Consider the following 15,255-nt stretch of genomic DNA (forward strand, 5'->3'; position numbering starts at 1 on the left):
AGCTACTATATTTAAGAAGCATCTAAATTCTTAATGCTATTTACTCACTATGAACATTAAAACTTGTGTTTTAATCCAGTAGACTCAATTTATACTCAAAAAATAATTAAAAAACTTACTTACCATATTCATTGTGATGCAAAAAGGAGCTTAGCCAATATATTTCCAAGAGCCACACTTTAAGGTCAAGAGCCTTATGTGACTCATAAGCCACAGTTTGGCCACCCCTGCACTACAGCAATAAAAACATGGAAGCCACAGATTTAAGAATGACTACTGATAGCATGTTCTCAGATGGCCTCTGAAGCCTAGCCAAAAAATGATTTGAAGTGTCCCCAATTATACCGCCCAACAATATTTGAACAATTCCATGTTTATCTGAATACAGTGTTTATTTATTCTGGTGTGAGGATTTCAAAAATCCTGCTATTTTTGACACAGCATCAATAGTTACACTAGTCCACAATCTATGTTGTTGCATTTTAAAGTATGCTGTAGTATACATTAGGCCAGTGTTTGGCAAACCATGGTCTGGATTTGGCATGATGCTGAATCCCTCCCCACGGTGAGCAGTGCTTACCATTCTGTTGCGCTGCTCAAAACAACCCCCTCCATCTTCATCACGCAACCATTTGGGCAGGAAATCTGGACATGAAGCCTGCTGTGACAGTGGGCTAGTGATGCGACTGCCCAGGGCACTGCACAACGAACATGGAGGGGCTTCTTCTGAGCCACGCAGTGGAATAGTAAATGCTGGTCTGAATGGGGACCGCTTTACTGCAACACAGCAGTAATGAGTTTGGCTAAAGAACAGATAAACAAAAATTTAAGGTAACTAAAAGTTTTAATGATACCAAAAAACCTAACATTATAGTTTAAATTAGTGCCTATGGATTGTATAAGAAACATCATAAATTCTGCAAACAATTTTTGTGTTACAGCAACAATTTTCAACCTATTTCATCTCATGGCACACTGACAAGGCACTAAAATTGTAAAGGCACACCATCAGGTTTTTGACAACTGACAAGGGACACCATGCCACCAGTGGGGGGGCTCACATCCCCCAATGGCCCTTGTAATAAGTGACCTTCCCCCCAATTCTTATGGCACACAGTGGACAACTCATGGCACACCAATGTACCACAGCACAGTGGTTGAAAAAGGCTGTGTTACAGTGTTACTAACACTACTTTTTTTGAAGAAATTATACCCACAGAGGTCAGAAAAATGCTGCTAGGCAACTGTTTTTGGTGAAAGCAAATGCATACCAAGATTTTAAAGATAAAATGGCAGTTCCCATTATATACTTACATTTCTTCTCAATAAATTGATGAAGCAAACAGGACTTGCCAGTTCCAGCATTTCCAATGACCAAAAATTTAAACAGGAAGTCTGAAAATGGTAAAAGAACACAAATTTACATGTTCAAATGTCAAAGAACTGTTATTACTGGTGTTTATCTTTTGTCACAAGAACACGGAGAACTGACAACTTGTCCAACTGCCATTCCTTGGCACACTAAGAAAGAGAATAAAATAGAACAAAGGAATATGTATGGCTATTTAAATCTCATGCATACCATAAGAATGCAACAGAAAATTCAGAATTCTGAAGAGCTTACATTTTTCAGTCAGTCCGTATGAGGCAGTATCTGGTATACCACAAGAGCCAAGTTCTTTTAACAGTTCAGATTATCTCTCCAGGAGGCTGCACAGTGCCTCCAGGTATGTCAAAATGTTCCTGGATGCCCATGGTGCCGCAATCGGTGCAGCGCCATCAAGGCAACCCCCATCCCAGTCCCCGCTCCATTAAAACTTAACCAGCAGTTCTCAGACTCCCAGAGAGTTTCAGAACTGATGGTATAGATAATGGCAAAACTAGGAAGTGTTTCCTAATGACTGCAGTGGCCTTGTATGCTTGCTTATCACAACACCCACTTTGCCAAGCAAGAAGTCAATACCAATCCATTCCAAACAAAGTACAATTCCTTGATTAGCCCACTGCAGTAACTTTCCTCTAATGCATCTGCAAACAGTTTAGAATACATAAGGGAAAGTACTACTTTATGAGCTGTTGGCATCCTTCAGTCTCTGAAGACTATGGTATCGCGCTCTGAATGGTGGTTCTGGAACAGAGTGTCCTCTCCAGTGCGCGAAACCTGGGTAAAGTAGATATGGAGGACAGACTGTTTCCCATGCAGCAAATCCCCCCTCTCCACGTTGCTGAAATGGTCCAATGGAAAGGCAGAGGTCAATACGGTTGGTTCCAGCGGCGTCGCAGGAGTTGCCAGAACGTGACTGTGTTCAGCCATGAACTGCCTCAGGGACTCCGGCTCCGGATTTTGCCTCGAGGTTGACTCCTGAAGCCTTTTCCTTAACTGGATGTAGCCACAAGGCAGTGGACGTTTGGGATCAGAGTTCTCCTTCTCTCACATGAGCTGCCTTCCCAGGCTGAACTGTTTAACTGAACTGTTCCCACCTGAACATCGCTAGGTGGCTGTTTAATCGCCTCTTAGGACAAGTACAGCCAAACTGAGGGCCTATTCTTATACCCAGCCCCCAGGGGATGTATATACAATACATATACATAATTTATACAATACATAATTTAGGCAATTCACTGCCATGGGATGTGGCAATGGCCACTAGCCACGATAGCCTTAAACAGGGATTAGTGGACTTATTCATGGGCAAATTTTATTACTGGCTATTACTTATGAAGGATGCATGAAACCTCTAAGATCAGAAGCATCATATATCTAAATAGGTTTCTGGGGAAGAAAAGGGGGCAACAATAAAGGACTAGTGTCTTTATGCTTTGCCTATGGACTTCCCAGATGTAAAGCATAAAGACGCTAGTCCTTTACTGTGGCCCTTTTTTCTTCCCCAGAAACTGATTTAGATACATGGTTGGCCACTGTGGGGAAAAATGCAGGACTACCTGAACTGGTTCTCTATTCAAAACATTCTGCTTCCTCTATTTTTCCTTAAAGCATATTATTCTTAAGATGCTATAACAGGGGTCTCCAAACTTTTACACAGGTCACATCATATTTTACACATTTTCATGGGCCAAAAAATAAATAAATCAGTTTTATACATGAATGAATGAAACTTGAATGAATGAATAAGTTTTAATCAGATCTCATAATTCAGAACAAAAAAGAAATGTGACAATTACAGAAAAACAGTGTCATGTTTAAACTGAGCAATGATATAAAATGAGTTAAACATTAGCAAATACTCTGACCCAAAAAAGAAGTTGCTGAAGGCCAGATATGGCCTCCGGGCCATAGTTTGGAGACCACTGTGCTATATTATAAGGAAACCCTTTAAGACAGTTGTTAGCATCTCTTGAAAGATACAAATTGGAAGCTTCCACACAAGAACCCCATTCAGTGTTGCTCACATAAAGCACCAATTACCTAGTGCGATGCAAACATTTTGATTGCCCCCCCCCCCATTCAGTAGGCCCCAAATGCTGCAATCAAGATAACTGAAAACAGGACAACTGTGCCGTAGAGTAAACATGAGAGCCAATGCAGTATAAGGTTTAGAACAGGGGTGTCAAACTCCTTTCATGAAGCAGGCTGAACAGCACTCATGGTGCCTGCTGAGGGCCGAAACTGATGTCATTAAGTTGGTCATGACCAGATGTATGCTCTTTTCTCTCACTTAGAAACTCCTTTGCTGCAAATGACAGAAGAGAAAATATGCAAATCTTGATCATATTTTCATGAGCATGCAGGCTGCATGCAGTATTGTTTCTGCTGCAGCATCACTTTACAGCTCAGCAGGAGTTAGGTGTTTTGCAAAGTGATGTCTTGGCAGAAGTGCCACTGTTAAAAGGGCAGCCTGTGTGATAACTGGGCTCTCCCAGCCTCCTGGCAGCTTTTCTCCATCTCACCCCTCTTGGTCTGCCTTTTTCCCTCTACCATTCCTCACCTTCTGAGGCCTCCTTCCCTCTCTCCCTCCCAATGCCTCAGCAGAAGTGGTTGCTGCTGAAAGGGTGGTGCTGGGAGAGCCCAATTACTGTGTGGGCTGCCCTTTCAGGAGTGACATCTCAGCAGAAGTGGCACTGCTGAAAGGGTGGCCTGTATGGTAATTGGGCTCTCTCAGCACCATCTTTACAGCAGTACTGCTTCTGCCGATGTGACACTTTGAAGTCAAGCAGCTGACAGTGCCGACAGTGATGCTAGGAGAGTCCAATTATCTTAGGGGCAGGTTAAAGAGCTCCCACAGGCTATACCTGGCCCTCGGGTCTTATGTTTGACAACCCTGATTTAGAATGCTGGACTAAAGCCAAGGAGGTCCAGGTTCAAATACCCACTCAGCCATGCACCTCAATGGGTAATCTTCGGGGCCAGGAACTTTCTTAGCTAAACCTACCTCACCAAGTTATTGCAAAGAGGAAAGGAAAAATTACATATGCTGCCCTGAGCTCCTTGGAGGAAGGACTAAAAATAAAGTTTTAGTTTGTGGCTTTTTATTTGCTCTTATTCCATTTTACTTCACTGTTTGCAATTATGCCACTTCAACCGATTCCAAACTGTTTCGAGTGTGTTAGCTTGACAAACTGCAAATGTCATCTTCCCTACACAATCAAAGAAAAATAATCAGTTAACAAAGCATCACACATTCACGTGAATCTTATGTTAGCCTAAAAGAAGCTCATTCAAAATTACTGTAGGAAATGCTGCTTGTGTGTTTTACTTCTTGAACAGTGAAGTTAAAGCAACTCATATCAGTTATTTATTCAGCTGTTTCAATGCCTGTTTACCGTTAACTGTTCTTCCCAGAAGGGGGAAAATGGAAAGGAAAAAAGTACAGCTTTGAAAGGCACTTTACTATAGGGCTTATTTTCTCTTTCTTTCTCACTGACAAAGCAGCATTGAGCACCAAAGATTCTTCTATTGAGCTGTTTGGCCCCTCACCCTAGAGAAGTTTGTTGTCACAAGGAATGGTTGAAGAGAAATGCAGCCAAGAGAAGAAATACAAAGAGTTATAACCAGTCTTGAAACATTAAGGGACTTCATCTGGAAACAAGATTCTTGCAACACTGATGGACAATACCATGAGACACAAGACAATGAAAGTACTAACATTACATGCATCCAAGACTGCAGTAACTGTGCACTGAAAGTTGTATAGGTTGCTTTTTAAAATATTCACTAGTTTTTATAGCATAGTTGCTTCAAAGAAATAAGAAAAAAAAGTCAACAGTAAAAAAATTCAAAGGGGTAAGATTCTATCACCTAGCAGTAATTCTAGTAATTCACAAAAATACTCCACTCCAACCAAAGGCAATCTAACAGCACTAATAATGTCAGAATTAAACCCAATTAAATATTAAAGTCATCCATCAGTTATGGAAATGCCAAAAACAAGAATGGCATTTGAAAACAGAATATCCCCTTCAGCATTTTCTAGTTTCTTAAATTAGTTTAAATGCTTCCTTTCTACACAACTACATATTTTCCATCCTATACTATGAAGAGGAAAACAATAAACACTATAAAGGGGAAAACAATAAACAGAAAAAAGGATTGAAAAAGGAAAACAGTTTAGGAGTCTCACAAAGGAAATAAGAGAAAAAAATTCTAATGACAGTTGGGGCAGGTGAAATTTGCAGGTTGCAAGATAACTTTCAAGAATATGAAACACAGAGAACAGGAGATGGATAGTGATAGATATATTCCACATCATGAAAGAATAAAATGGACTACTGTAATTCCCCTTTCACAATACTAAAACTAGGGGTCATTCAATGAAACTGACTAGCATAAGATTTACAATGGACAAAAGAAGTACTTTGCCACATTGCATAACTTATCTGTGGAATTCATTGCCAAACAATACGGTAATGGCCACTAGTTTGCATGGCTTTAAAAGGGGATTGAAAAAAATTCATGGAAGACAGGTCTAACAATGGCTATTAACCATGGCAACTATGTGCTACCTCCAGGTTCAGCTACTGCATGCCTCTGAATACAAGTTGCAGGAAAGCAATGATGGGAGAAAAGTACATGCCTTTTTCTCTTGCTTGTAAGCTTCCCAGAGGCAGCTGGTGGGCCACTGTGAAAAAGAAAATGCTGCACTGGTTGGGCCTTTGACCTGATTCAGCCAGGTTTTTCCTTATGATTAGACACCTTCAACTCCAACAGTCATCCTAAGAGATTTCCACGTTCTTTCAAGCTATCTAACTTTCCTCCTGAAAACTAGAACTTCAAATCACCATTCACACAATCACTGAAATGTTAGAATTGGAAAAGTACTTGGAGGTCATGTAGTTTAGCCCCCTGTTCAGTGATCACAAATGCAAAAGCATCCCTGACAAGTGATTGTTCAGTCTTTGTTTGAAAACTTTTAATGATAATGAGTTCGCAACTGCACAAGACAGCTGTTCCAGAGCCAAACCACTCTTACAGGTAGGAAATTCTTCCTCATGCCTAGCCTAGATCTCCTTTCTATAGTTTCAACCTAGCTGTACTAGGTCTGCCCTCAGGAACCACAGAAATTAGATACATCTTCTCCTTTTTCTGCATGATAGTCAACCTTTTTGGTCTCTTGTACCCTTTGCAGTCCTAAATATCATCTTGGGGAGCTCCAGAGCACCGGTAAATATGCAGAACTGCGTAACACCAAGCAAATGACAGCTACTTGTCCTGATGGAGCCCTGAAAGGGATCTCAGGGAGCCCTAGGGTTCCTAGGAGTACATTTTGAGAAACACTGCTCTAGCATGTTAGCTGTCCTCCTTGTTTCATGTCATCTTCACATTTGAAAAACAGTCTTCTAGCCCCTCATCCTGGTCATTTATAAAAAATGTTGCACAGCACAAAACCCAAGACAGAGCTGTATAATATCCTACTCAACACCTCCCTCCAGGATGATGTAGAGTCATTTAAAAACACTTGTTGGGAACAGTTATTCCACCAGCTCTGAACCAAGCTAACAATAGCACCAACTAGCCCACATTTTTCCATTTCATCCACAAGAATATTATGGGATATTTTGGCAAATGCTTTGGTGAGAGCTAGACTACAACCATGGTCACCAAGACTAACCACTTTACTAGAGGAAGAAATGAAATTAATCTGGTATGATTTGTTCTTGACAAATCCCTGCTAGCTCCTAGAAATTACTCCATTATTTTTAAGTGCTTGACATTCTACTTAATAATCTGTTGCTGGATCTTTCCAGGTATTGATGTCAAACAGTTCAGTTTGTGGTTTCTAGGATCCTCCTTTTTTTAAAGAGCACAACAACATTCTCTCATCTCCAGTCCTCCAACACCTTATCTGTTCTCAGTGTTCTAAGGATTAGTCAGAGGCTCACAGTTAACATCCACAAGCTCCTTCAGTACCTGAAGTGTAGACTGTCTGGTCTTGGGCACTAAAATTTAGAGTACCTCACCATTTTTTTAACCATCTTGAACCCAAGATTCCTCCTGTTCCTTGCTAGTGCAACACATTTGGTAACCTTCCTAAGAAGCCCCTTTTCCCAAAAAGGGAGAAGACTGATGCAAAATAAGAAATGAGTCGGTCTGCCTTTTCTCAAATGCAGGGTATCTCCAAAAAATGCACACACATTTTAATGAGCTCTAATTCATACTACTTTGTTGTAGAAGATCTGCAACACTTGAAGAACATCTAAGAAAAGCAACTGAAGAGATGTGTGGAACCACCCCAACACACATGTTGGTTGATGTCTGCAGGTCCCTTAGTTAATCCATTTTTGCCCAGCCTACAGGTGTACACATTTGGTCCTGGCTGTGTACATGCAACATTGGGCAGAGATTGCTTTAATAATGTCAGCTATGTACAGATACCAGTGGGGAACATTTTGGGCACTTGGTCTAATTAGTTAATGACTTGGGTCAAGTAACTGCTTCTGTGTACACCATTTCCAGCTTATGTGTGAGTTATAGCATAAAAAGTTTGACACTATAAGTGTGTATGCATATTTTCCTAAGATTTCTGATAAAAATGTTTATGGAAACCTGAAACAAATCATGACACTGTATACAATTAAGAGGACTGCTGATCTTTTTATTTGGAAAAACGTGGGTTTGATCCAAATATATTAAGCGAGACCAAATAAGAAATGAGCATAAGAACACACAAAGTCCTAGCAGCTACAAAGAAGCAACAAATCTCTAAATGAAGCTAACTATTCTTATTATGTTCAACAGTTCTTATTATGACTTTATATTGTTTTTCCATGTAGTACATTTTAATATGGTACTTGTAAGCCACCTTGAATCTTTGCTTCAACATGACAAAGGCTTTCAAATGATAAAACTTTCAAATAAGTAAACTAAGTTACCAATCAGGAAGGTTAATTACTGTATATAACAAGTGCAGCACTCTCTCTTACTAAAACCATACATAGTTTTGATGATGTGCCTCCATTATCTTTATTGTTGGGAGGAGTAAGAGACCAATAGGAGTAAGAGCCATATTACTGTTTGTGCTCAGTATGATGGGCAGAACTATTCTGCAGCATCTGGTAGCTAGCTCAGAGTTGTCCGTGGTGTCCTTATGGAGCTGAATAATACTAAATGTCTCTTCTTGTACTATCTTTCACTTGCCCTAAACACTTACCGTATGTTAGTTGGCAACCTTCAGTCTCGAAAGACTATGGTATTGCGCTCTGAAAGGTGGTTCTGGAACAGCGTCTAGTGTGGCTGAAAAGGCCGATTCGGGAGTGACAATCCCTTCCACACTGGGAGCAAGTGCAGTCTGTCCCTGGTCTGTCTCCCTGGCTATGGGCCTTCCTTCTTTGCCTCTTAGCCTCACACTGTTGGCCAAGTGTCTCTTCAAACTGGGAAAGGCCATGTTGCACAGCCTGCCTCCAAGCGGGCCGCTCAGAGGCCAGGGTTTCCCACTTGTTGAGGTCCACTCCTAAGGCCTTCAGATCCCTCTTGCAGATGTCCTTGTATCGCAGCTGTGGTCTACCTGTAGGGCGCTTTCCTTGCACGAGTTCTCCATAGAGGAGATCCTTTGGGATCCGGCCATCATCCATTCTCACGACATGACCGAGCCAACGCAGGCCAACACAGAAGAAAATTGCCCCTCTGAAGTCTGCCGCAGGCGAGGTCATCCAGGATCGGGCGCAGCAGATGGAACGCTGGGTGCAGCACTACTCTGAGTTATATTCCAGAGAAAATGTAGTCACCGAAGAAGCGCTGAACAACATTGAGTGCCCGCCTATGCTGGAGGAGCTTGACAGTGAACCAACCCTAGAAGAACTTCACGTGGCCCTGGACTCCCTTACCTTTGGCAAGGCACCTGGAAAAGACAGCATCCCTGCTGAAGTCCTAAAGTGCTGCAAAGAGATCATCATCACTGAGCTGCATGAAATCCTTTGTCTCTGCTGGAGAGAAGGTGGAGTACCTCAAGACATGAGGGATGCAAACATCATCACGCTGTACAAGAACAAAGGCGACAGGGGTGACTGCAACAACTACCGTGGCATCTCTCTCCTTAGCGTTGTAGGAAAGTTGTTTGCCCGAGTTGCACTAAAGAGGCTCCAGGTACTTGCAGAGAGCGTTTATCCAGAATCACAGTGTGGATTCCGAGCCAACAGGTCCACCACTGATATGGTATTCTCCCTTAGACAACTGCAGGAGAAATGCAGGGAACAACGACAGCCACTCTTTATAGCCTTCATAGATCTCACGAAGGCTTTCGACCTGGTCAGCAGGGATGGCCTCTTCAAGATTCTCCCCAAGATTGGATGTCCACCCAGGCTCCTCAGCATCATCAGATCCTTCCACAAGGACATGAAGGGCACTGTTGTCTTTGATGGCTCCACATCACACCCCTTTGACATCCGAAGCGGAGTGAAGCAGGGCTGTGTTCTTGCACCAACCTTGTTTGGGATCTTCTTCGCTGTCCTGCTGAAGCAGGCCTTTGGAACTACAACAGAAGCCATCTATCTCCGGACCAGATCAGATGGAAAGCTCTTCAACCTCTCCAGACTGAGAGCAAAGTCCAAAGTCCAGCTGAAATGTCTGCCTGACTTCCTCTTTGCCGACGATGCAGCTATCACTACCCACTCTGCCAAAGATCTCCAGCAGCTCATGGATCGTTTTAGCAAGGCCTGCCAAGATTTTGGACTGACAATCAGCCTGAAGAAAACACAGGTCATGGTTCAGGATGTGGACTTACCTCCCTGCATTACAATCTCTGCGCATGAACTGGAGGTTGTCCATGACTTTGTGTACCTTGGCTCAACGGTCTCCGACATTCTTTCTCTCGATACCGAGCTAAACAAACGCATCGGTAAAGCAGCTACCACGTTTTCCAGACTTACAAAGAGAGTCTGGTCCAACAAGAAGCTGACGGAACATACCAAGATCCAGGTCTACAGAGCTTGCGTCCTGAGTACACTTCTGTACTGCAGCGAGTCATGGACTCTTCACTCACAACAGGAGAGGAAACTGAATGCTTTCCACATGCGCTGCCTCCGACGTATTCTCGGCATCACCTGGCAGGACAAAGTTCCAAACAACACAGTCCTGGAACGTGCTCGAATCCCTAGCATGTATGCACTACTGAAACAGAGACGCCTGCGTTGGCTTGGTCATTTACCGTATGTATTTTTAGTATTTTACATTAAGTCTCAGAAGTTACTTCAGTATATGCCAGCACATGAAATCAAAAGAACACTTAAAATTATGATTATTTAACCTTGAATAAGATTTAATGTCTTCCACCAACAATCAAATCACACATTAGGTTTTCACACATAATTGAAAATGCCATAGTTGTATATTTAGATACTATAAAATGAGTGTACTATAATCAATACCATGGGCTAGAAGCAATTTGATGAGATAAAGGATTTATTCATTCTTTTATAAACATTTGACCCTAGGTCACTTTGGTCAGAAACTCCCAATTCATCCAGAGTTCACATCTTAGGCCAAAGAGCCACTCTGGTTTTAATCATAGATGAAATCATTTCTTATATCAGATAGCAAATATGAGATACCACTATGTTTTGTAAATGGTGACATCTGACCATGTTCAGCACCAATAATAATCTGATCCCAGACCTGAACTATCAATCCTGACTTGGATTGTGAGGAACTGGCAATGTAAAATTAAAAAAAAAAACTGACTGTGGGAAGTCTTGAGGCACAAATCATGCCCTTCCTCACAACAATGCCTTAGTGCAGCATTTCAACATTTGTCCCCCACTGTACCACTTCGCATGGTCCATCTATTGGACATACCAACTGAAGTAACCGCTGATAGTTACTTCTGGATTGGGAGGCCAGATGCAATGCAACAAACACCACGCTCAGTGTAGACAGGAGGGTTTTTTTGGGCTTGTGAGACGTGCACAATGGAGCTCTGCCCACTGTGCTGAGCCTGCTTCTGCTTGTTGTGTTGCATTGCTGGTCTCACTGCCAGGTGGCGGGGGTTGGGAAGGGTCTTGTACATGCCACTGGACATCACCTCAGGTACCATCAGTGGTATGAGTACCACTGGTTGAGAAACACTGCTTTAGTGCACTGGTTAGATTTGCCATACCAGTTCAAGCCCTCCTAAAACCTGTGTATAGTATTTGATGTCTCCAAAGATATCCCATTTCTTTCCAAAATAGTTACTTTAATTACCCAAACAGAGATAATTCTTTCTACACATATAGGGATCCTCATCACTTGCATCTCTATCAACTCACCGCAGTTACAAGTCCAATTTATTGAAGAGCACTGTGTAAAACTTCACACTTGAGGATCCTCAAATAAGGACCCAGAGTTTCCTCAGATTTTCAATATTACAGTGCTGTCCAGTCTAGCTACCCACAACCCAGACAACACGACACAGGTGCATCTCACTGCGCAGAGTTGCTGTGCTTCAAGTTCCCACAGTGCCACTCTCTGGTTTTGTCACTCTCACTCCCTACACTCATCCAATATCCATCCAATGAAGCCAAGTCTAACATATCCTTCACCATGAGGTCTACCAAAATATACAGTTGTATAGGTTGTAGTTGCTAAAGGTTGTAAAATAAAAATAATTTGTATTGCACCGTTTTCTAAAGCACTAACTGCTTTAATATTTCAAAATAAATGGAGGTGGGTCCAAATCTTCTGGTCCCAACTGGAACCTATCTCATTATTTCTTATGGGGAAAAACATCCCCTCTAACTATTGATCACTAACCAAACCAATTTTTTTTTGGCCCTCATTACTCTCAAATAATGAAGACCCCCTGCGTTGCTGTCCTCAAAGCAAAAGCCACTACTGTGCTTATCTCAGCTTTGGCCCTTCTCATCATCTACAATGTGGAAACAATACTGCTGACCTACCATACAAAGTTTTTTGTTTCCAAACAGTTTGTTTAGCAGTTTAGAGAGCTAAGCGTAGACTAGGCCTAGAAACAGGTTAGAACAATGTTTGTCCCCCCATCCCCACTGTACTACTTTCCATGGCCCACCCAGGGCCATAGCTAGGGTGGACACCCAGGGCCATAGCTAGAGGATGGACAGGGTGAGCATTGCGCACCCTAAGTCAGCAGTTTGTCCACCCTTGCATTTAGGGGTCTCTGTGGTTTCTCCATGCTTACCTTTAATTTTGCACACCAGTGCGCGCACACACACACACACACCTGACAATTGCCCATCCTGAAAAAAAAGTTACCCACCCACCTCTAGAATCCCAACTAAGGGCCTGGGTCCACCTATTGGAAGTAGCACTGGAAAAAACTGGTGATGATGTTCGCCAGTTACTTCTGGAGTGGGAGGACAGACACAATGTGACAAACACTGGTAAGAGGCCCAGGGCAGACAGGAGGGTTTTTCTGAGCGCATGCTGGAGCTCTGTCCACCCAGTCGAGCCTCCCACTGCTGCTTGTTGTGCTGCATTCCTCGTCTTGCTTCCAGGTGGTGGTGGTGGGGCTGGGGGTCCCATGCACACCACCAGACACCACCTCGAGTGCCACTGAAGAGTCAGCATCCAAGGGGCCGCATGCAACACCCTTACCTGAATCGCTCTCTGCTTCAGTGCACATGAACACAGCACAAAAGAGCCCTTCAGAAACCAGAATGGGGAAGCGGGGGGCAGAGCTATGGGGGGGTGGACACCCCCTACCCACAAGGGGGGGAAGAGAGGAATACCGCCCCCTGCCAGGAGGCACCTGGCGCGCACCTGGGGCGTCTCCCCACCGCACAGGTCTAAGGGGGGCATCTCACGCCCCCTGCCCTGCCCTGCACCCCTCAGCGCCCAGCCCCGAGCCCGCCCCCAGCCAGCCCCTCCCTACCGTAGGTCTCGGACATGGCTGTCTGCGACATTTTGGGAGCGCGGCGGCGGCGGCCGCTCCTCTGCTCTCCTCTCCCCACCGCTCGGGAGGCACGTCAGTCAGTCAGGCCGAGCCAAGCCCGCGGAACGACAGCGCCTCCCCCTCCGACGGGAGGGATGGGGGGACGGCAGCCGACTGGGTGACTGGAGAGACCACCTCGAACAACCGCACGAGACCGCCCCCCACTGCGCCTGCTGCCCGCCCACCGGCGCGCGCGCGCAGCCCCGCCCTTTCGCCCCGCCCTCCGGGGAGCGGCCCTCGCCTCTGCGCATGCGCGCGGGTGCGCCAACGGCTCTCTCACCAAAACAAAGCGCACGTGCGCGGCCGCTTTGAAATCTGAGCTCCTGGGAGGGGGGGCCCCAGCACGTGCTCGCTGCCTTTCTTTGGCTTTAACCCGTCTCTGTCCAGCCGCAGGTGCGCACGTTTGGTTCCTGTTGCGTATATGCAGTGCTGGGCACAATGGCTGCTGTCCTATGCACACTTCCCTGCGAGAAAGCCCCACTAAATGAAATGGGGCTTCTGAGGAGGCACGCCTAGGACTGGGCTGTAAGGCTGCCACCCTGCCCACTTTCCTGAGAGTAAGCTCTATTGAACAAAGTAGGGCTTACTTCTGAGTAGACCTGGTTAGGATTGTGCCCTCAGAGAGTTGCAAATAAGAAACTCAAGAGCCCAAGCCTATGGATGTCTACTCAGAAGTAAGTCCCATTCTATCCAGTGGCGCTTAGTCCTACGTAAGTGTGGAAAAGATTGCAGCCTCAGTTTCCCTTCTGGAGAAGCCATATGATCAACCAGAAGGATTCTGTTCATCCACTATGGTTGTGTCTAGATGTTTTAATCACTTTGGAGAGAGATAGTGCATACATTTTATATAAATCTGATGTTTTAAGAAAAATGTTACTCTACAACTGGAGTTCTGCTCACGCATTCCTGGAAGTATGGGGCTTACTTCTGAGTAGACATGCACTGTTAGACTGCACTGTTAAACACCTAATATTTTCCTTTTGGGTGAGAAGTGGAAGATATTTGAAAGGTAGTTTTTTTTTTTTTTAAGCAATGCCTACCTTCAAGTTAAAATGTATGATTGGTTTTCATTATTTCAAATTTTTCAAATTTTTTTCAAAATTTTTTTTAACTCACTAATGCAATTATTAATAGAAAAATAGAAATCTAGTAAGTTATACAGTATATTAACAGGAATGTTACTGTAGATGTAGAACATGTGTACGGAAGAGCAGCTTCTTAAAGATCTTGACAACTGCTTCTGATCACTTGCTACCTGTACTAATATTCTGTGTTTATGGGAGAAGGTGCCTGCCATGGTGGACAAAATGGCTGCCATAATTCCTTGTGTTTTAAGTTCATAGCACATTTGACAAAGTCTTCCCTTTATCATGTCTACTCAGATCCTGTGCATGTCTACTCAGAAGTCCCACTAATTTCAGTGGGGCTAACACCCAGGAACATATGGTCCTGCCAAGACCTACCAAAGGTCATACCAAGACCTTTTAAATTTTACCAAGTGCTAAAGACCAGAAGGGATTGTCAAGAGCTCTAGAAGGATCTCTCCAAACTGGGAGAATGGGCAGCAAAATGGCAGATGTGTTTCAACGTAAGTAAGTGTAAAGTAATGCACACTGAGGCAAAAAACCATAACTTCACTTATAGGGTAATGGGTTTTGAGCTGTCTGTGACAGATCAGGAGAGAGGTCTTGGGGTGCTGGGAGACAGCTCAATGCAAGTGTTGACCCAATGTGCGGCAGAGGTGAAGAAGGCTAATTCTTTCATTAGAGATAATTAGGGATCATTAGAGAATAAAACAGCTAATATGTAGCATACGTATAGGATTGAAGCCTAAATTATTATTATTGTTTCATGTTTTGCTTTTCTGCTACTTTTTTGTTTGTTTGTTTGTTTTTTCTGACTCAGAGCTGGGAAGCAG

General features: G+C 43.6%; 1 protein-coding gene across 3 annotated transcripts in view; it reads right to left on the reverse strand.

The window, feature by feature from the left end:
* Nucleotides 1-13,511, reverse strand: part of RAB4A (RAB4A, member RAS oncogene family) — a 28,774-nt gene extending 15,263 nt beyond the window's left edge. For 2 of the 3 annotated variants that reach the window (XM_066616753.1, XM_066616760.1), the window contains exons 1-2: nucleotides 13,278-13,511; nucleotides 1,315-1,395 (exon numbers count right to left, since the gene is read on the reverse strand). In XM_066616753.1, coding sequence (XP_066472850.1) covers nucleotides 1,315-1,395; nucleotides 13,278-13,308 — 112 coding nt within the window. In that variant the 5' untranslated portion in view covers nucleotides 13,309-13,511. Of the gene's footprint in view, nucleotides 1-1,314; nucleotides 1,396-13,000; nucleotides 13,044-13,277 lie in introns of those variants that run through there. The other variant, XM_066616770.1, reaches the window with a different exon arrangement.
* Between the last annotated feature and the right edge of the window lie 1,744 nt (nucleotides 13,512-15,255).

This window comes from Tiliqua scincoides, chromosome 1, assembly GCF_035046505.1.
Source record: "Tiliqua scincoides isolate rTilSci1 chromosome 1, rTilSci1.hap2, whole genome shotgun sequence".
NCBI lineage: Eukaryota > Metazoa > Chordata > Lepidosauria > Squamata > Scincidae > Tiliqua > Tiliqua scincoides.